Consider the following 20,691-nt stretch of genomic DNA (forward strand, 5'->3'; position numbering starts at 1 on the left):
GATGGTACACACTGCTGTCACTCTGTGTCAGTGGTGGAGGGATTGGATGTTTGTGAATGGGGTAACCATAAGGCAGGACTGCTTTGTTCTGGATGGTGTTGAGTTTCTTGCTGGAGCTGCACTCATTCAGGCAAGCGAAGAGTATTCCATCACACTCCTGACTTGTGTCTTGTGGACAGGCTTTGGGGAGTTGGGAGGTGGGTATCTAAGGGCAACTAATTTCATAGAAAACAACCTTCTACAAAGACCCAGAGCCTATCAGTTTCCATGGCAACTTCCAGACATTAACATTTCCCCAAGTCAGTGTCTTACAAGTCAACTGCTTATTTAAGAATTAGAAAAAAAATTCGATGGGTCTGCATTTGTGTAGCGCCTTTCACAGCCAGTGCATGTCTCAAAGTACTTCACAGCTAACAAAGAAGGTCTGAGCTGTTACCATAAATGACAGAGTGGTGATTTAAAATGGGCTCAGGTAAGTCACATCGATAGACTGGAGACGCTGGGATTGTCCTCCTTACAGCAGTGAAGGTTAAGGGGACATTACATCATGACATTCAAAAGCAGGAAGGGTTGTGATTGAATAGTTAGTGAGTGTCTGGTGTACTGCTGTAGGAACAGGTGGGGACATCCCCAATTACCCTTGAACTCAGTGTCTCACTCAGCCATTTAAGAGGGCAGTTAAGAGTCACCCACATTGCTGTGGGTCTGGAGTCACATGTAGGCCAGACTGGGTAAAGATGGCAAATTTCCTTCCCTAAAGGATATTAGAGAATGATGGATAGACAGAGGATACAACTGACAGTGATTAGTACCTCAACCAAAGATAGCATTAAAAATAAAAACAGAAAACGCTGGAAATACTCAGCGGGTCAGACAACACCCATGGACAGAATATCATGACAATCCTTGATCAAACTGAAACTCATCATTTATTTTTATTTATTAGTGTTACATTAACACTCCAATGAAGTTACTGTGAAAATCCCCTAGTTGCCACACTCCGGCACCTGTTTGGGTACACTGAGGGAGAATTTAGTGTGGCCAATGCACCTAACCAGTGCATCTTTCAGACTGTGGGAGGAAACCGGAGCAAACACATGCAGACATGGGGAGAACATGCAAACTCTACCAAGCCGGGGATCAAACCCAGGTCCCTGGCGCTGTGAGGCAGCAGTGCTAATGCACTGCGCCACCGTGTTGCCCATCATGAAGGTTTCACTAATTGTCCTTTAGGGAAGGAAATCTGCTGTCCTTAACCGGTCTGGCCAACGCGTGACTCCAGACCACCAACACGTGGTTGACTTCAACTACCCTCTGAAATGCCGCACGAGACACTCAGGTCAAGGGCAATTAGGGATGTCCTCATCTGTTCCTTCAGCAGTGTCAAAGGTGATGGGTCAGCATTCGTCGAAGGTCAGGAAATCTTCCCAACATTAGACTGACAGCCAGAAAATGATTCTTCAGCCCCATCTTGTGGGGACAAAATGGCTGCCTCGTTCACTGGTTCAATACCAATGATTGCAAGGAACTTTGAGAGGATGTGCAATGGAACTGCAAGTCTGTTCTTCTTCAAAGATTGGAGGCATTAAATCGTTACGTTTTTAACGAAGCAATTCCGAGAGATTATCCTGAGGGAAGCACGGCAGCTCGAACGGAAAGGAACAAATCTCTGATCTCATTTCACCATTATGCCCTCATTTGATAAATATCATACCTAATTAACCTGTGCAAATATATGCAAATTTCTACAAATTAATGATTTCCCAAGTGTTGGCTTTTACACATTGCAAGCTGAATTAATTACAGAGTGGGAGCAGATCTAATCAGTCAGAGGCTGCGATCTCACACAATTTACCACAAAATAGGCAATGTTGGCTTTTTGTGGAAAAGCAGTAGAACTGGGAATTGGTAATTTAAACTTAGAGGTGTTAATGGGAGAAGGGGGTGAATTTCCCAGACTACACTGGACAACCGAGGCTCACATTGAGATGGAGCTCTGCTCATTGGGAGATGGGAATGAGGCAACAACACATTCTGGACACCGACATTTATCATCCAGATTGAGTGACTTCTCCATCGTCCCATCAAACATTCCCACGACAGGCACAGCACGACGTTAGATACAGAGTAAACATCCCTCTACACCGTCCCCATCAAACACTCCCAGGACAGGTACAGCACGGGGTTAGATACAGAGTAAAGCTCCCTCTACACTGTCCCCATCAAATACTCCCAGGACAGGTACAGCACGTGGTTAGATACAGAGTAAAACAACCAGCAAGGTGCCAGTTTCAGAAGCATGAGTGGAGTAATGTAAGAATCCTGCTAGCTGGTGATGGGAATCAGAAACTCTGATAGGGCGTGTGGCACAGTCTGGTAAAAGTATTACCTGATCCGTCAACCACTATCTCCCCCAAACCCATCTCACCCCCATCACCACCTTCAACACAGTGGAGAAATCACCTGTACAGTTTTCTGGAGTTTTCTGAAGATGTGATTTTGTTTCCTAGGGGACATTGTTTGTGAACCGTCTCAGGCAAATCAACGGGCTTTGATCTTCTCTCATACAAGTCACCGAAGTAGTGTGTGGAGCGTCCCTGCCACTGGCTTTCAAATGAAGCAACTGAGAGTGCAGAGGGTAGGGCTTCTCTCACACACCCCTCAGTGCACACCCGGCCAGTAAGATGCCCAGTGGCAGCATCGCGCACAGTGGAAGATGGGAAAGGCTGCGGAGTAACTTAAGCATTGAGCAGGTGAGTGCTCGCTGTTGCTCACTACCCCTGGGCCTACCCTGGCTCCTCAATTCAAACCAAATCCCAGTGAGGAAATGCCAATATAGAATCTGACAGCACAGCAGGAGGCCATTCTGCCCACGGTGCTTGTGCTGGCTCTTTGTAACAGTTTTCCAATTAGTCCTGCTCTCCCGCTCTTTTCTCCATTCCCCAGCAGATTTTCCCTCTCAAGTATTTATCAAATTTTCATTGGAGATTGGCTCTTGAATCTGCTTCCACCGCCCTTTCATGCAGCACCTTCCCAATCACAACAACTCAATGTGTTCAAAAGTAACTTGTCCTCACGTGACCTCTGATTCTTATCATAAATCCGTGTCACTCTGTTTACCGACCCTCTTGTCATTGGAAACATTGGGCAGGATTTTCCAGCTGTGTGCACCCCAGGACTGGAAACTCCCTCCTGAGCAAAATGGTTCTTTAAATGATCCGCTGAATGTTCTGCCTTGCCCACTCTGATTCCCGTGACGGGCGGGATGGGAAATTTTCAGACAGTTTCATCTACTTTAGCAAAACCCGTCACCATTTCGTATGTGAGTTTCTAAAACAGCTTTCATGTAAAAACAATATCTGTCAGTGAGCCTAAGGAGATATTAGGGCAGGGTCAGTCAAACAGGTCTTATGGATGTTTTAAGGAGCGTCGTAAAGAATGAGAAAAAGAGAGAGAGGGAAGCAGAGAAGTTCAGGGAGGAATTCCAGAGCTTTGGACCCCAGGCTGGCAAAGGCATGGCCACTAAAGGCAGAACGAAGGAAATCAGGGGTCCGTGAGACTCAGTATCACCCCCTTGTGTGGGATGTCATCCATCCGATTCTGTCTCGTCCACCAGGTGAAAACATAACCACAGCAAACTGTATTTATACAGCATCGTTAACAAACCAAATCGCCTCAAGATGTTTCGTAGGAACGTTGTCAAACGAAGTTTGAGATCAAACCACATTAGGAGATGTTAGACGTGTGACCAAGCGCTCAGTTAAAGAGGAAGATTTTAAGGAGCATCATAAAGGAGGAGCCAGTTGGAAAGGTTTAGGGAGGGAATTCCTGAGCTTGGAGCGTAGGCAGCTGAAGGCACGGCCGCTAGTGTTGGAATGATTAAAATTGGGTGCAGTCAAGAGGCCAGAAGTGAAGGAGTGCCAAGATGCCAAAGGGTTGTAGCATTCAAAGAGATTATAAAGAAGCTTCTCCAAATCCCTGTGTTTTTTCTTTCGTGGGGCATGGGTGGGCCAGCACATGTTGCCCATCTCTAATTTTCTTTGCACTGAGTGTCTTGCTCAGTCATTTCAGAGGGGCAGCTAAGAGTCAACCACATTTCTGTGACTCTGGAGTCACATGTGGGCCAGACCAGGTAAGGACAGCAGATTTCCTTCCCCAAAGTACATTACTGAACCAGATGGGTTTTTACAACAATGAGTGTTAATTGCTGTGTATTACCAATTTTATTAATTTTGTTTTAATTATTTTTATAAATTGAATTTAAATTCCACCAGTTGCAGTGGTGGGATTTGAACCCGTGTCCCCAGGGCTTTAGCCTGGACCTCTAAATTACTAGTCCAGTGACATTACCATGGCACCACCATCTCCTCCAATGACCCATTTAAAAATATCTTCCCTTCTGTGACATCTTCTATTTATTTCGCAGCTCCTCTGACGTTGAATGGAAACCACCCTTTGACCTCTGCTCTGACTGGCTGCTGCTATAGACTCACAAAGCCATGACCTCCACACTTCGAACTTTGCACTTTAAACTCTTGACTCACGGCACGGGTCAGGATGCAATCCACACCTGTGATCAGGAGATTGATCGGAAGTATGACATTGTACCATCCGTGGTCTGTGCCATGTGTTGCCTCTTTGGGATCATCTATTGCTTCTTTGGTAAGTGAATAGTGTGGGCTCGGGAAGAGGCAGAGGGGAGGGGGCAATGATTTGAGTATTACTAAAGGTATTTTTCTCATTGGTCATCCCTGGAATGAACAAAATGACCACTGGAATGTTGGGAGGTTATTTATTTAGTTAGTCATGGGAAGTGAGCCAGTATTTGTTGCCCATCCCTAGTTGTGTTTGAGAAGGTAGTGATGAGCCACCTTCTTGAACGGATGTTGCCATCCCCTGCGTCCTGATCACCAGGTTGGTGCAGAGGGTTGGCTGCTTCATGCCTCGGCCACCCTGGAGGACCCAAAGCTGTTCTACTACCTTTTGGAAATCATGATCCCACTGCTCAGACTATCCACCAAGACCCTCATCAAGAACAGAGAGACAGTTCATGACATGAAACCCTCTCAGACAGAAAGACTCACATTTCATGACCGCAGGATGTTCTGAAGTTCTTCACATCCTCCGGGATATTTTTTTGAGGTGTAGTCACTATTGTAATGAACAAAAGAACAAAGAAAGAACAGTACAGCACAGGAATAGGCCCTTTGGCCCACCACGCCTGTGCCGGTTACGTTGTACATCTAGACCAGCCGCCTGTATTCCTCAATACCCCACCTGTTCATGTGCCTATCCAGATAAGTCTTAAATGTGGCTAACATATCTGCCTCAACCACCTTACTTGGCAGTGCATTCCAGGCCCCCACCGCCTTCTGTGTAAACAACTTCCCTCGCACATCTCCACTGAACCTTTCCCTCCTTATCTTGAACTTGTGCTCCCTTGTAATTGTCATTTCTACTCTGGGAAAAGGCTTCCAACTGTTCACCTTATCTGTGCCCCTCGTAATTTTATTAACTTCTATCAGGTCGCCCCCTTGGCCTCCGTCTTTCCAGGGAGAACAATCCCAGTTTATTCAATCTCTCCTCATACTAACATCCTCCATACCAGGCAATATTCTTTTCTGTACTTCCTCCAAAGCCTACACGTTCTTCTGGACCAGTTTGACCAGAATTGGACACAGTATTCCAAATGTGGCCTAACCAACATTTTTTTTATACTCGATGCTCTGGCTGATGAAAAAAACATGCCATATTCTTTCTTCACCAGCTTTTCCAGCTGTGCTGCTACTTTTAAGGATGTGTGGATCTACACTCCCAGCTCTCTAATGGAAGCAATGCAGCAACCATTTTGTGCACAGCAAGCTCACACCATTAGCAAAGTGATTCTGACCAAACCGTCTGTATTTTCAGTGACGTTGACTGAGGGATAAATATTAATTATGACACCATGGAGACCTCCCCTGACCTTCCTCAGTTAGTGGCCATGGAATCTTTTACATCCACCTCAGGTCAGGTGGGATCTCAGTTTAACTTCTCACCTGAACAATGGCGCCTCCGACAGTGCAGCACTCGCTCAGCGCCACACAGACAGTCTGAACCTCGATTTTGTGCTCAAGTCTCTAGAACCCCACTCAGGTGGGGCAAGAGTGCTACCTCCATAAACACTGTCAGAGAGGAAGTGGTTAAAACAGAGGGGGAGGGTTTTGCTGCTATTTTCGGGCAGTTGGATTAACAGCAGGATCAGGAAATCCAACGGGATTCCCAAAATGCGGTTAACGTTAACGGGATTCCCTGGTTTGATTGTCTCACGATGATGTCACAGGAATCCCAAAGTTGACCCTTTTGAATACGTTTATATATAATTATCCGATTGTTCCCTCCGAACACCGCCCTATTGACCAATCACATCGGCGTGAGAGCATGCCAACATGAATTACGACACGTTGCTCACAATATGCACCTGGCAAACATAATCCGCCATAGGCACGCAGATGGGTACATCCCCCAGGGGGTAGAGGGTCTACCTGGGCAGTGCCCCCATGGCATTGCCCCCTGCCACTGCTCTGTTCCCTGGCACTGCCGAGCCACTGCCCCAACACACTGACATGTCGGGGGTGGGGGAAGTGTTCCTGTGGGGTGGGGGGGATGTTGTGTGGGCGGGTGTTCTGCGCAGGAGTGGGGGGTGATTCTGTTTTAAATTCTCTTGTTTTAGGGAGCCCTTAAGGCTAAGTTGTTGGGTTGAGCCTGCCCTGTCACTGTGACATTGTGAGATCTGCCTCTCCACTATATTTTCTATTGAGTCCCTAAATACCCATAGAACCGTAGAAAATTACAGCTCAGAAACAGGCCTTTTGGCCCTTCTTGTCTGTGCTGAACCATTTTTTGCCTAGTCCCACTGACCTGCACTTGAACCATATCCCTCCACACCCCCTCTCATCCATGAACCCGTCCAAGCTTTTCTTAAACGTTAAAAGTGACCCCGCACTTACCACTTTATCTGGCAGCTCATTCCACACTCCCACAACTCTCTGTGTGAAGAAGCCCCCCCTAATATTCTCTTTAAACTTTTCTCCTTTCACCCTTAACCCGTGCCCTCTGTTTTTTTTTCTCCTCTAGCCTCAGTGGAAAAAGCCTGCTTGCATTCACTCTATCTATACCCATTAAAATCTTATGTACCTCTATCAAATCTCCCCTCATTCTTCTATGCTGAAGGGAATAAAGTCCTAACCTATTCAATCTCTCTCTGTAACTCAGCTTCTCAAGTCCCGGCAACATCCTTGTGAACCTTCTCTGCACTCTTTCAACCTTATTTACATCCTTCCTGTAACTAGGTGACCAAAATTGTACCCCACGGAGAAAGTCGCTCTGGGGTGCCAGTGGTTTCCACACCGTCTTTCTGGCCCACTGTCCCACTCTGTGAGAAAGTGAAGAAGTTCTGCCCGCTGTTTTTTTTATGACAGGAGTTTGGCTGATTGTTGTTGTGTCTTCTGATGTTCTAGGCTACCGTTGCTTCAAAGCCATCATGTTCCTGACAGGCCTGATGTTTGGTTCCATCGTCATCTTCATGTTGTGCTACAAGGAGCGGGTCCTGGACACGCAGCTCAGCATGGAGGCCAGTGTGGGAATCGGACTGGGTATTGGTATCCTCTGTGGCCTGGTCACCATGTTGGTGCGGAGTGTTGGCCTCTTCATGGTGGGCCTGCTGCTCGGCCTGCTGGTTGCCGTAGCGACCCTGGTGGTGCTGGAGCAGTTCTACCACCCCCGCACCGTCTGGGTCCCCATCGGGTTGCTGCTGGGCGCCGGGATGTTCTTCGCGGTGCTGACCCTCCAGTGGCAGCGCTTCTTCACCGTCCTCTCCACTGCTGTCTTTGGGAGCGCCGTCATCACCGTGACAGTGGATTACTTCATCGAGCTCTTCCTGCTGGTGCAGTACGTCTACGAGAGGATCAAGGTGTCTCCCGTACAGCCTGTGTGCTGGTACAGCTGGGTCATCCTGGGTGTCTGGCCCGTGTTAACTGCCCTTGGTGTCCTGGTGCAGTTCAAAGTCACAGCAGAAGGGTACTCACACACAGAAGGTAGGCCCCATCGCCAGGGGGTAACTGGCCTATACAACTGACTGAGGTAAACCTCTCAGAAATGATGATGGCGGTGTGGGGTGGGGAAGTTTTTAAGAAGAATTCTTTGACAGATTGAGACACAGTAACCTTATTAACACAATGGTAAAAGGGTTTAATCAGCAAAATAATCATGGTTTTGGGTCTGCCAGTGACTTGGTTTAAAAATCATTGGAAATGACCAAGAAACTAGATTGAACAGCGTGATAAAAACCTAAAATATCAGAACAGGAATCCTTTCCAAAGAGCCTAGGTGAGTTGCTGTAGATAGTCCACACGCCTGCCACTGTGCAATATATCCTTTTGCAAATAAGGGGACCAAAACTGCACAGAGTACTCCAGTTGTGGCCTCACCAGTGCCTTGTACAGTTCAATAGGCCACGTGGTCTACTCCTGCTCTTCTTTCTTGTATTCTTAATTTTCCAAGTACCTTAACACCTAGATGGTGTTAAGGGACCATACTTAAACATGACAAGATACAATTCCTAACTGCTAACCTATCACGGTGAGGTCCAATCAAGCAATATTTATCTTATTGACTTAAAGTTTTCTTTATAATTAGTTAGCAAAACACAGGTATACTTACCTTGTCTTAGATTATCAGTCCTGGAGCTTTCAGAAAGCTTTTGGAGAGACAGAGAGAGACACTGCTTTGTTCTGGCAGCCCAGGCAGCAACTGCCATTATTTAAAAATGAAACTGAAACTTTCTTTCCTGCAATCTTAGCTTATCCCATTAATCGTGTGACTCCATCTCTGTCAAACAAACTAGTCAAAACTCTACTCTGAAACTGCAGAAGAACTGAAATAAACACAAATGCATTAACCCTGCTTAAACAGACAATCCATGTCTAAAATTAATACTTGTCTTGTTCTCCCAGCTACTAATGTAAAGGTTTTCCTAGACAAATTAGCACCCTGCAAAACAGCTGAATTTTAAACATACCGCTTATAAGAAACATGATATAAATATATTTCTTAAAGGCACAATCAAATGGACTGCTTTGTCCTAGTTGATGTTAAGGTACTTGGAAAATTAAGAACATAAGAAAGAAGAGCAGAAGTAGACCACATGGCCTATTGAATCTGCTCTGCTGTTCATGGCTGATCTTTGGCTTCAACTCAATTTTCCTACTCGCTCCCCATACCCCTTAATTCCCTGAGAGACCAAAAATCTGTCACAACTTTAAACTGCCCTTGGTGTCCTGGTGCAGTTCAAAGTTGCAGCGGACGGCTTCTCACACACAGAAGGTAGGCCCCATCACTGGGGTTAACCGGCCTATACAAACCGACTGAGGTAGGCCTCAATCTTCAGCGATGGAGTATCCACAATCTTCTGGGAGAGAATTCCAAAAATTCACAACCCTTTGAGTGAAGAGATTTCTTCTCATCTCAGTTCTAAATGATCAGCCCCTTATCCTAAGACTAGCCCCAGGCATTTTAGATTCACCAACCATTGGAAATCTCTCATTGCCCACCCTGTCAAACCCACTCAGAATTTTGTGTACTTCAATGAGATCACCTCTTAATTCTTCTAAACTGCAAATAACTTTGACCCAATTCACTCCAGCCTCTTATTGTAGGACACTTGGTCAACTCAGAGTCCAATCGAGCGAACCTTCATCCTATTGCTCCAGTCCAAGGATGCCTTTCCTTAAACATGGGGACAAAGATTGCAGTACCCTATATGCTAACTCTCTGCATTCCTGGGTGGCACGGTGGCACAGTGGTTAGCACTGCTGTCTCACAGCACCAGGAACCTGGGTTTGATTCCCAGCTTGGGTCACTGTCTGTGTGGAGTCTGCACATTCTCCCCGTGTCCTCCAGTGCTCTGGTTTCCTCCCACAGTCTGACAGATGTGCTGCTTAGATGCATTGACCCAAACAGGTGCCTGAGTGCGGGTGACTAGGGGAATTTCACAGTAACTTCATTGCACTGTTAATGTAAGCCTTACATGTGACTAATAAATAAACAATTTTGTGTGACCCAAGTCCCTCATAGAACATAGAATATTACAGCGCAGAACAGGCCCTTCGGCCCACAATGTTGCGCCGACCAGTTAAAAAACAATGACCCTCTAGCCTAAACCAATCCCTTTTCATCCATAAACCTATCCATGGATCTCTTAAACGCCCCCAAACTAGGCACATTTACAACTGCAGCAGGCAGGGCATTCAAATCCCTCACCACCCTCTGGGTAAAGAACCTACCCCTGACATCCGTCCTATAACTACCTCCCCTTAATTTAAAGCCATGCCCCCTCGTGCTAGCTTTCTCCATCCGAGGAAAAAGGCTATCACTATCCACCCTATCTAAACCTCTAATCATCTTATATGTTTCAATAAGATCCCCTCTTAGCCGCCTTCTTTCTAGCGAAAACAACCCCAAATCCCTCAGTCTCTCCTCATAGGACCTCCCCTCCATACCAGGCAACATCCTGGTAAACCTCCTCTGCACCCTCTCCAAAGCCTCCACATCCTTCCTATAATGTGGGGACCAGAACTGCACACAATACTCCAAGTGCGGCCGCACCAGAGTTGTGTACAGTTGCAACATGACGCTGCGACTCCTAAATTCAATCCCCCTACCAATAAACGCCAAGACACCGTATGCCTTCTTAACAACTTTATCTACTTGATTCCCTACTTTCAGGGATCTATGTACACATACACCTAGATCCCTCTGTTCATCCACACTATTCAGAGTCCTCCCGTTAGCCCTATACTCGACACATCTGTTATTCCTACCAAAGTGAATTACCTCACACTTCTCCGCATTAAACTCCATCTGCCACCTCTCGGCCCAGCTCTGCAACCTGTCTAAGTCTCCCTGCAAACTATGACACCCTTCCTCACAATCTACCACACCTCCGACTTTGGTGTCGTCAGCAAATTTACTAATCCACCCAACTATACCCTCATCCAGATCATTAATAAAAATTACAAACAGCAGTGGCCCCAAAACAGATCCCTGAGGCACACCACTCGTAACTGAACTCCATGACGAATATTTACCATCAACCACCACCCTCTGTCTCCTATCTGCTAGCCAATTCCTGATCCAATTTCCTAGACTACCCTCAATCCCATACATCTGCATTTTCTGCAGAAGCCTACCATGGTGAACCTTATCAAACGCCTTACTAAAATCCATATATACCACATCAACTGCCTTTCCCCCATCCATCTCTTTGGCCACTTTCTCAAAAAACTCAATAAGGTTAGCAAGGCACGACCTACCCGCTACAAAACCATGCTGACTATCTCCAATCAATTCACTACTCTCCAAATAACTATAAATCCTATCCCTAATAATTTTTTCTAAAACCTTGCCCACAACAGAAGTAAGACTCACCGGTCTATAATTCCCAGGGAAGTTTCTGTTCCCCTTCTTAAACAATGGGACAACATTCGCTATCCTCCAATCTTCCGGTACTATACCTGAGACCAACGACGACCTGAAGATCAGAGCCAGAGGCTCTGCAATCACCTCTCTTGCCTCCCAGAGAATCCTAGGGTAAATCCCGTCCAGACCAGGGGACTTATCTATTTTCAAACCCTCAAGAATATCCAGCACATCCCCCTCAACATTTACAATTTTCACACCTTAAAAAAATTATTCTGTTTTTGTGCTCTAATGAGCCAAGTGTTGTTGGAATTGCACGCATCCAGGCAACAGCAGAGATTCCATCACACTCCTGACTTTACAGCCAATGCAATAGCTGTCAAAATGTCATTAATGTTCTAATGTAGGAAACTCACACAGCAAGATCCCACAAACAACAATAAGATAATGGCCAGATAATCTGCCTTCTTAGTGTCATTTGTTAACAGATTAATAATGACCTGGATACCAGGAAGAACTCCCCAAACCTTGGGCGGCACAGTGGCACAATGGTTAGCACTGCGGCCTCACAACGCCAGGGACCTGGGTTTGATTCCCAGCTTGGGTCACTGTCTGTGTAGAGTTTGTACATTCTCCCCATGTCTGCATGGGTTTTCTCCAGGTGCTCTGGTTTCCTCCCACAGTCCAAAGATATGCAGATTACGTGGATTGGTCATGCTAAATTACCCCTCTGTGTCAGGGAGACCAGCAGGGTAAATATATGGGGTTACGGGGATAGGGCCTGGGTGGGATTATTGTCGGTAGAGGCTCAGTGAGCCGAATGGCCTCCTTCTGCACTGTAGAGATTCTATGATAACTATCTTAGAAATTGTGCCACAGGTTGCTTTATGTCCATCTGACTTCTTATTTGAGAAGTGGCATCCCTAACAGTGCAGCACTCCCTCAGCACAGTGTCTGAATGGGTCTCAGGTAGCTTGTGGTAATGCCATTGGAAGAGTAATTCAGAGTCTCTGTTGAATACTCTGGGGCAGTGGGTCACATGTGGGTCCTTCGCTAGTTTGGTTTGGCTCAAACAACATCTGATTGTCATCAGATTGGGGAGATAGTGGCATAATGGCAATATCTAAAGACCTTAGGTTAATACCCTGGGGACATGGGTTCAAATCCCACCATGGCAATTGGTGGAATTTAAAGTTAGTCTCTGTAATGGTCACCATGACAACTCTCATTGATTCCTTAAAGCCAGCTGTTTCACTAATGTCACTGGTGTAGTGGTATTGTTGTTGGATTGCCAATGTAGTGAGTGAGGGTAATACTCATGTGACCAGGCTTGAAATCCCACCATGGCAGATGGTGAAATTTGAATTCATTTTCTTTTAAATTAGGAATTAAAAGTCCAAAGAAGACCATAAAAATCCATCTGGTTCACTAATGTCCTTTAGGGAAGGAAATCTGCCATCCTTACCCAGTCTGACCTACATGTGACTCCAGAGCCACAGACTCCTAACTGCACTCTGAAATGGCCAAGTGAGACACCAAGTTCAAGGGCAAATAGGGATGGGTAACAAATGGCCTTGTCAGCAACATCCACATCCTATAAGAACATAAGAAATAGGAGCAGGAGTAGGCCATCTAGCCCTTTGAGCCTGCCCCGCCATTCAATAAGATCATGGCTGATCTGAAGTGGATCAGTTCCACTTTCCTGCTTTCTCCCCATAACCCTTAATTCCCTTGTCTATCAGAAACTTATCTACCCGTGACTTAAATATATTTAGTGAGGTAGCCTCCACCACTTCAACGGGCAGAGAATTCCAGAGATTTACCACCCTTTGAGTGAAGAAGCTCCTTCCCAACTCCAATCTAAACTGCCCCCCCCACCTTATCTTGAGGCTGTGCCCTCTAGTCCTGCTGTCCTTTCTAAGCGGGAAGAATCTCTCTACCTCTACCCTATGTAGAAGGATCTGGATAGGCTGGGCGAATGGGCCAGGAAATGGCAAATGGAATTTAATGTTGGCAAGTGCGAGGTGGTCCACTTTGGTAGGAATAATGGTAGGAAGGACTATTTCTTACGTGGCGAAAAACTGCAGCAGGCGACGGTGCAGAGGGACCTTGGGGTCCTTGTGCAAGAGTCGCAAAAACCCAGCCTGCAGGTGCAGCAGGTGGTCAGGAAGGCGAATGGGATGCTGGCCTTCATAGCGAGGGGGATTGGATATAAAAGTAGGGAGGTCTTGCTGCAGCTGTATAGGGCATTGGTGAGGCCGCAGCTGGAGTACTGTGTGCAGTTTTGGTCGCCGCACTTATGCAAGGATATTTTGGCCTTGGAGGGAGTGCAGAGGAGGTTTACTAGGCTGATACCGGAGTTGAGGGGGTTGAGCTATGAGGAGAGGCTGAATAAACTAGGCTTGTACTCGTTAGAGTTTAGAAGAATGAGGGGAGATCTCATTAAGACATATAAGATGATGAATGGGATGGATAGGATAGAGGTGGAGAGACTCTTCCTGCTCAGAAAGGACAGTAGGACTAGGGGGCACAGCCTCAAGATAAAGGGGGGGCAGTTTAGAACGGAGTTGAGGAGGAACTTCTTCACTCAAAGGGTGGTGAATCTCTGGAATTCTCTGCCCGTTGAGGTGGTGGAGGCTGCCTCGCTAAATATTTTTAAGACGCGGGTTGATGGGTTTTTGATAAGAGAGGGGATTAAGGGTTATGGGGAGAGGGCGGGAATGTGGAACTGAGCCACGACAGATCAGCCATGATCTTATTGAATGGCAGGGCAGGCTCGAAGGGCTAGATGGCCTACTCCTGCTCCTATTTATTATGTTCTTATGTTCTATCTATCCCCTTCATTATCTTATATGTCTCTATAAGATCCCCCCTCATCCTTCTAAACTCCAACGAGTACAGACCCAGTCTATTCAATCTCTCTTCACAGGCTAACCCCCTCATCTCCGGTATCAGCCTAGTGAACCTTCTCTGCAGTCCCTCCAAGGCCAATATATCCTTCCGCAAGTGCGGTGACCAAAACTGCACACAGTACTCCAGCTGCAGCCTCACCAGTATCCTGTACAGTTGCAGCAAGACCTCCCTGCTTTTATGTGCTATCCCCCTCGCGATAAAGGCCAACATTCCATTCGCCTTCTTGATCACCTGCTGCACCTGCAGACTGGGTTTTTGTGACTCGTGCACAAGGACCCCCAGGTCCCTCTGCACTGTAGCATGCTTTCATCCTGGGATTTTTTTTTACACATTGCACATGCTGCCAATCAAGACATTGATTTCCATAAACTCAATGAGCCAATGTCATCCCTCCTTCATCCTCATTGAGACAGGGAAATAAATCCTCATGCGAAATATTGACTCTTCTTGGTCACATTGTGTCGGTTTGAATGAAACGGTGACCTCAACAAATGTCTCAGTGTTGTCACCAAGAAAACTAGTCTGATTGATCCCCGCATTTGTGTCTCACCTCACCCCTCCCCTCTACCTCCCAATCCCACCCCGATGCCTCCCCCAGTAATCATCAGCAGGAGACAGAGGCGGGTTCAGCTGATGCGAATACGACAGAAGGAGACCAAGAAGAAAAAGAGGAAGCATCACAAGAAACACCAGGAGCCTGCGTACCGGAGAAAGCCCAACCCAGTCCGGCGTTACGACGGAGATGTGCTCTCTCCGGTGAGTCACCGTTCCTGACCTTGGTAACATTTCGCAGCAATTCCTCTTCGCCTAGCTCCCATCGTGTTTGCTGACCCGCATTGGCTCCCAGTCAGGACAACATCCTCATTTTATAATTCTCATCCTTGTTTTCAAATTCCTCCATGGTCTTTCCCCCATCCTGATCTCAGTGATCTCCTCCAGCAACACAATCCTCTTCAATCTCTACACTTCTCTAATCCTGTCCTCTTCCGCATCCCCATTTTCGTCACTCCATCACTGGGGGCCGTGCCTTCAGCTGCCTGGATCCAAAGCTCTGTACCTCTGTCCCTAAATCTCTTTGTCTTTTGCTTATTGGAAGAAATCCCTTAAGTCAACCTCTTTAGAACATATGACGGTGCAGCACAGGAACAGGCTCTTCAGCCCATGATGTTGTGCTGAACATGTTACCAAATTAATCATTCCTGCCTGCCCTTGGTCCCTACCCCTCTACTCCTTGCATATTCATGTGTGTATCTAAAAGCCCCTTAAACACCCCTATTGCATCTGCTCCACCACAACCCCTTGCAGTGCATTCCAGATATCTACCACTCTTGTGTATAAAACTTGCCCCTCTCATCTCCTTTGAACTTTCTCCCTTTTACCTTAAATGCATGCCTCCTAGTATTAGACATTTCAGCTCTGGGAAAAAGATTCTGACTGTCAACCCTATTTCTGCCTCTCATCATTTTATAGACTTCCATCTTTGATCAAGCTTTTGATCACTTGAGCTAAGATATCACTTTACATGGATCTTGTTTTATAACTCAGGGTATTTCGGGCTGTATAAATATAAATTCTTGTTTAAACTTAAAGATTACTAATGTTCACAGTAAATTCTTCCCCTCTGGCTGTCGTTAACATTCACTCCAGGGCTCCGATTCTCACCCCCTAGGCGGGTAGTGATTATTGGGAAGTTTCCCAGATCACAGCGCACCCTACAAGAGAAACTCCCACACATGGCAGATTCTCCATTCCATGGGGCAGTTCCCAGATTTCCAATTCTTTAAACTTCAAAGTTAAAGTTTTAAATTTATTTCTTAGTGTCACAAGTAGGCTTACATTAACACTGCAATGAAATTAGTGTGAAAATCCCCTATTTGCCACACTCCGGCACCTGTCCAGGTATATTGAGGGAGAATCCACTTAACCAGCATGACTTTCGGAAGGAAACCGGAGCAAATAAACCTGTTGGATTTTAACCTGTTGCTATGAGACTTCCTACCGTGTTTACCCCAGTCCAACGCCCGCATCTCCACACCATCAAACACTCCCAGGACAGGTACAGCACGGGGTTAGATACAGAGTAAAGCTCCCTCTACACTGTCCCCATCAAACACTCCCAGGACAGGTACAGCACGGGGTTAGATACAGATTAAAGCTCCCTCTATACTCTCCCCATCAAACACTCCCAGGACAGGTACAGCACGGGGTTAGATACAGATTAAAGCTCCCTCTATACTGTCCCCGTGAAACACTCCCAGCACAGGTAAATATGTTTAAGTAAAGAGAAAGCAGTGGTTTTTAAGTTTATTTAAAGTTTTTTTTCAGTATATTTATTGGTCACAAGTAGGCTTATGTTAACAGTGCAATGAAGTTACTGTGAAAATCCCCTCATCGCCACACTTTGGCACCTGTTCGGGTACACTGAGGGAGAATTTAGCACGGTCAATGCACCTAACCAGCACGTCCTTCGGACTGTGGGAGGAAACTGGAGCACCTGGAGGAAATCCACGCAGAGGTGGGGAGAATGTGCAGACTCTGCACAGACAGTGACCTAAGCCACAAATCAAACCCGGGTCCCTGATACTGTGAGGCAACAGTGTTAACCACTTGCCACCCGTTTAGTGGTAATACCACTGACTTGCTAGTCTGAAGGCCCCAGTTACTGCTCTGGGGACCAGTGTTTCAAAGCCTATCCATAGCAGCTGGTGGAATTTAAATTCAATTCATAAAATTTGTAAAAGAAAACTAATGTCATTAATGGTGACCATTAAAAATCCATCTGGGTCACTAGTGTCTTTTAGGGAAGGAAATCTGCCGTCTTTCCCGATCCGGCCTATGTGTGACTCCAGAGCCACAGCAATGTGGTTGACTCTTAACTGCCCTCTGAAAGAGGCTAGGAAGGCAGTTAGAAATGGGCAATAATGCTCCCTTCACACTGCCCCATCAAAAACTTTCAGAGCAGCTCCGTGATGTGCACTTTGGCAGTATTCAGGGAGCTGAATGGAAGGATATTTGAACCAACAATGAGGAATTGAATCTCTTTTAAAAATTTAAATATTTCTTTACCACCCAGTGAGTTGATGCGAGTTGCACGTTCAGTAGTAACTTTCAAAAGTGAATCAGGTAAATACTTGTAAAGGAAAGATTTGTAATTCTCTGGGGAAAGAACATCTAAGTCAGATCCATTGACTCACTCTTTCAAAGAGCCAGAACAGACATGATGGGCCGAGTGGTCCTCTTCTATGCTGTAAGATTCTCAAGCTTCCTGAGTTCAACAGTGAAATGTCCTCTGTTGATTTATTCATATCTAAGCCCTAATTGTGCCTCATCTTTAATGTTTAACATACTCCCTCAGGGATACAATTTCATTATTGCAAATGAGGTTAGTCTTCTCCAAGAAAGAAGCCACAGACTTTCTCTCAAGCTAGGAGTTCCCAACCCTGATTGGGATCGATTCCTGGAGGTTGCATCACATGACCCCCAAATCACCATCCCCACATTGGGGGAGTTTACGGTTACAGATTGTCTGTTACATTTCCGATTTCCCAATGATTACCCTTCAGAACACAAGTACTTCAATGGTTGTCAGGTGCTTTGTGACATTCTGCGGTCGCGAAAGATGCCATAAAAATGCAAGATCCTCCGCTTGATAATGCTGAGGGATTGTTTCCTCTGTTCTGAAAGGGGAATGACATTTAACAAGTACGCAGCAAGAGAGGAGGGTGTGACCGCTCCCAACAGCAGTGGATGCTTGATTCAACCCTTGAACCACCTCTGAATCTAAAACATGGAGGCCACAGTCTCAGGATAAGGGGCCCATCATTTAGGACTGAGATGAGGAGAAGTCTCTTCACTCTAAGATTGTGTCTGGAATGTTACGGCTGTTCATGCCAGCGGGATTATCCCATCTTGCTGCAGTGAACGGAGTTTTGGCAGGGCGCCAAATTCTCTGACTTTGCTGCAGCAGGAGAGGGAACGGACAGTAAGATAGCGCCTCACAAATCTTTGGAATTCTCTGTCCCAGAGAGGCGTTGTTGCTTCATCATTGAAAACAAATTTTTAATCTTTCAGGGAGTCAAGGGATATGGGAAGGGCAGGAGAGTGGAGCTGAAACCTAAGATCAGCCGAGATGGTACTGAATGGTAGAAGCCGGCTCGGTGGGCTGAGTGGTCTACTTTCTCTTGTGTTTTTGTGGAGGTTTTTTTTGTCACTTCTCTGTTTATTCTCCCTCAGAGCTACATTCAGAATTTCCGAGAGCGTCAGACAGTGGGGGGATCTTCCTCTGGGGGATTCAGCACGAGTGGGCACACCATGATCGACGTAGACTACGACTGTGGTTCCACTGTGCCCCTCACGGCCTCTGCTCCTGCCGTCCGCGTGTGAGGCAACCGGGAAGAGAAGGAGGGAAAAACTAAGGAGGATTCTCGCTTTTGGCGCTGGATGAAGAGTGCAGCAGGAGGGGAAAAAGAAACATCACTCGTGCCGTGAAAACACAATTGATGTGGACCATTTATTAACAAAGAATAATATATATTATATATATACATCTCTGACATGACTTAAAGGCAACTGAGATTTTGTTTCTTCCCCTGTTGACACTCTCTCTGGACTTGCCTGGAAAAGAGATACAGATTTATGAAGGCTTTTCAAGGCCAATCCCTCCATCCTGAGCTGGGAATAATGCTGATGGGTCTCATAGATGGATTTTTCCTTCTTGTTTTGGACAGAGTTATAATCCAGTGTAAGATTTTGCAGAGCAAAGCAAGGAATGCAACAACATTGAGCGTAAAACACTGGCAGGGAGAGCAAGCGCGAGAGAGATTGTGGGGACACAGGTGCTACAACCTTCCTTTTTCCTCCATACAATGTGGTAACCCTGGCCCTCGCTCCGTATCCCTGAAAGGGGAATGACATTTAACAAGTACGCAGCGAGAGAGGAGGGTGGGACGGCTCCCAACAGCAGTGGACGCTTGATTCAACCTGTGAACCACTTCTGATACTAAAACACACTTCTCCGCCTAACCCAAAGGGAGTGATGGACTTCACACGGACATTCCCAACAACTGTCAGCTGGCAGATGCCATTTCTTTTTGCATGTTACCAGGCTGTGTGTGTGTGTGTGTGTGCGCATGCATGTGTGTGCGCACGTGTGTGTGTGTGTGCGTGCGTGTGGGAGAAATGTACCTGTACATAGAAGCTATTGTACATGGGACTTTTATCTTTTGTGTAAACCTTTAAAGAAAAACGGTACTGATCTGACATTGGGGGAAAAGGTGCTTCTTTCGCTGTAGTGTTCAACCTCTCTGTAGAAATACTGATTTTGTGTTCCTGTAGCCACCTAAAGGGCAGCATGTGCATCCCTCCTGTTACTGCATCCAGCCAGGATCAAAGGTTTTGTCCAGAGTCACAAATAATCCAGGATTACCCTGGAGTCTCCAGGAATTAATTTCCAGGGCAGCTGTTTTACAAAACAAAACCCACGAGAGAGACAAAAATCATTAGGGAGATTTTTAAAAAAAAATTATTGGGTGCTTTTTTTCTTCTTATTTTGATTTTGCATATTAGTTCTGAAACAAATTGGACATTGGCGTTGGGAGGGGGCGGCAGTGGCAGGGGGTCCGGCAGTGGGGGGACGGGGCACGGCAGGGCGGAGGGGGTGAAGAGAGGACGGGTTTGAAGATGTTTGAAGGACAGTCCAAAATTGAAAAAAATCTACTTGGTCCCCAGTTGGTTGTGGGGGTTGCCCAATAACAGTGGGTATGTGGGAAGGAGGGTGATCAGACTTGATGGCTCCACCTCCAAAACACCCATCATGGGTTGGTTACCCCTATCACCCACTCCCACAGGTCATCTGATTTTAGTCCAGTCACTCAGCAATTCCTCAATGATAAGGTCACTGCTTAAACCAGGGAGGGTCCCGGTGCTCATTTATTGAAAAAAATTTTGCACAAGCTTTACGCAAAGGTATCTTACAAAAATAAAGAAATGTCAGACCCAATATCTACTCAAGACCAGCAATGGGCTGAAGCACGTAACCTTCAGACCCAGGACGTGTGGCCGCGATCATTCAGCTAAACTGACACACTGACAAATATAGGGGTCATAAAGAAGGAATTGGCATTAGTGTCATCATTGTTGTGACTTCTTTAATTCTGAAGCCTAACTGGCCTTCTTTCCCTCCCAATGTGCGAATGTTCGCTGATGACTACACAATGTTCAACAACATTCACCACTCCTCAGACGTTGAAGCAGTCCATGTCCAAATGCAGCAAGACCTGGACAGTATCCAGGCTTGGGCTGACAAGTGGCAAACTGATACTG

At 46.2% G+C, this 20,691-nt stretch overlaps 1 protein-coding gene across 4 annotated transcripts in view; it reads left to right on the forward strand.

Moving 5' to 3' along the window:
• The window catches only part of tmem198ab (transmembrane protein 198ab), a 106,577-nt gene extending 86,614 nt beyond the window's left edge, over positions 1-19,963 (forward strand). For 3 of the 4 annotated variants that reach the window (XM_080199567.1, XM_080199569.1, XM_080199568.1), the window contains exons 4-8: positions 2,511-2,753; positions 4,427-4,662; positions 7,500-8,075; positions 14,969-15,126; positions 18,604-19,963. In XM_080199567.1, the coding sequence (XP_080055693.1) occupies positions 4,500-4,662; positions 7,500-8,075; positions 14,969-15,126; positions 18,604-18,753 (1,047 nt within the window). In that variant the 5' untranslated portion in view covers positions 2,511-2,753; positions 4,427-4,499 and the 3' untranslated portion in view covers positions 18,754-19,963. The remainder of the gene's footprint in view (positions 1-2,510; positions 2,754-4,426; positions 4,663-7,499; positions 8,076-14,968; positions 15,127-18,603) is intronic. The other variant, XM_080199570.1, reaches the window with a different exon arrangement.
• The last annotated feature ends 728 nt before the right edge of the window (positions 19,964-20,691 follow it).

This window comes from Carcharhinus amblyrhynchos, chromosome 11 (assembly GCF_965287045.1).
Source record: "Carcharhinus amblyrhynchos chromosome 11, sCarAmb.v2.hapA, whole genome shotgun sequence".
NCBI lineage: Eukaryota > Metazoa > Chordata > Chondrichthyes > Carcharhiniformes > Carcharhinidae > Carcharhinus > Carcharhinus amblyrhynchos.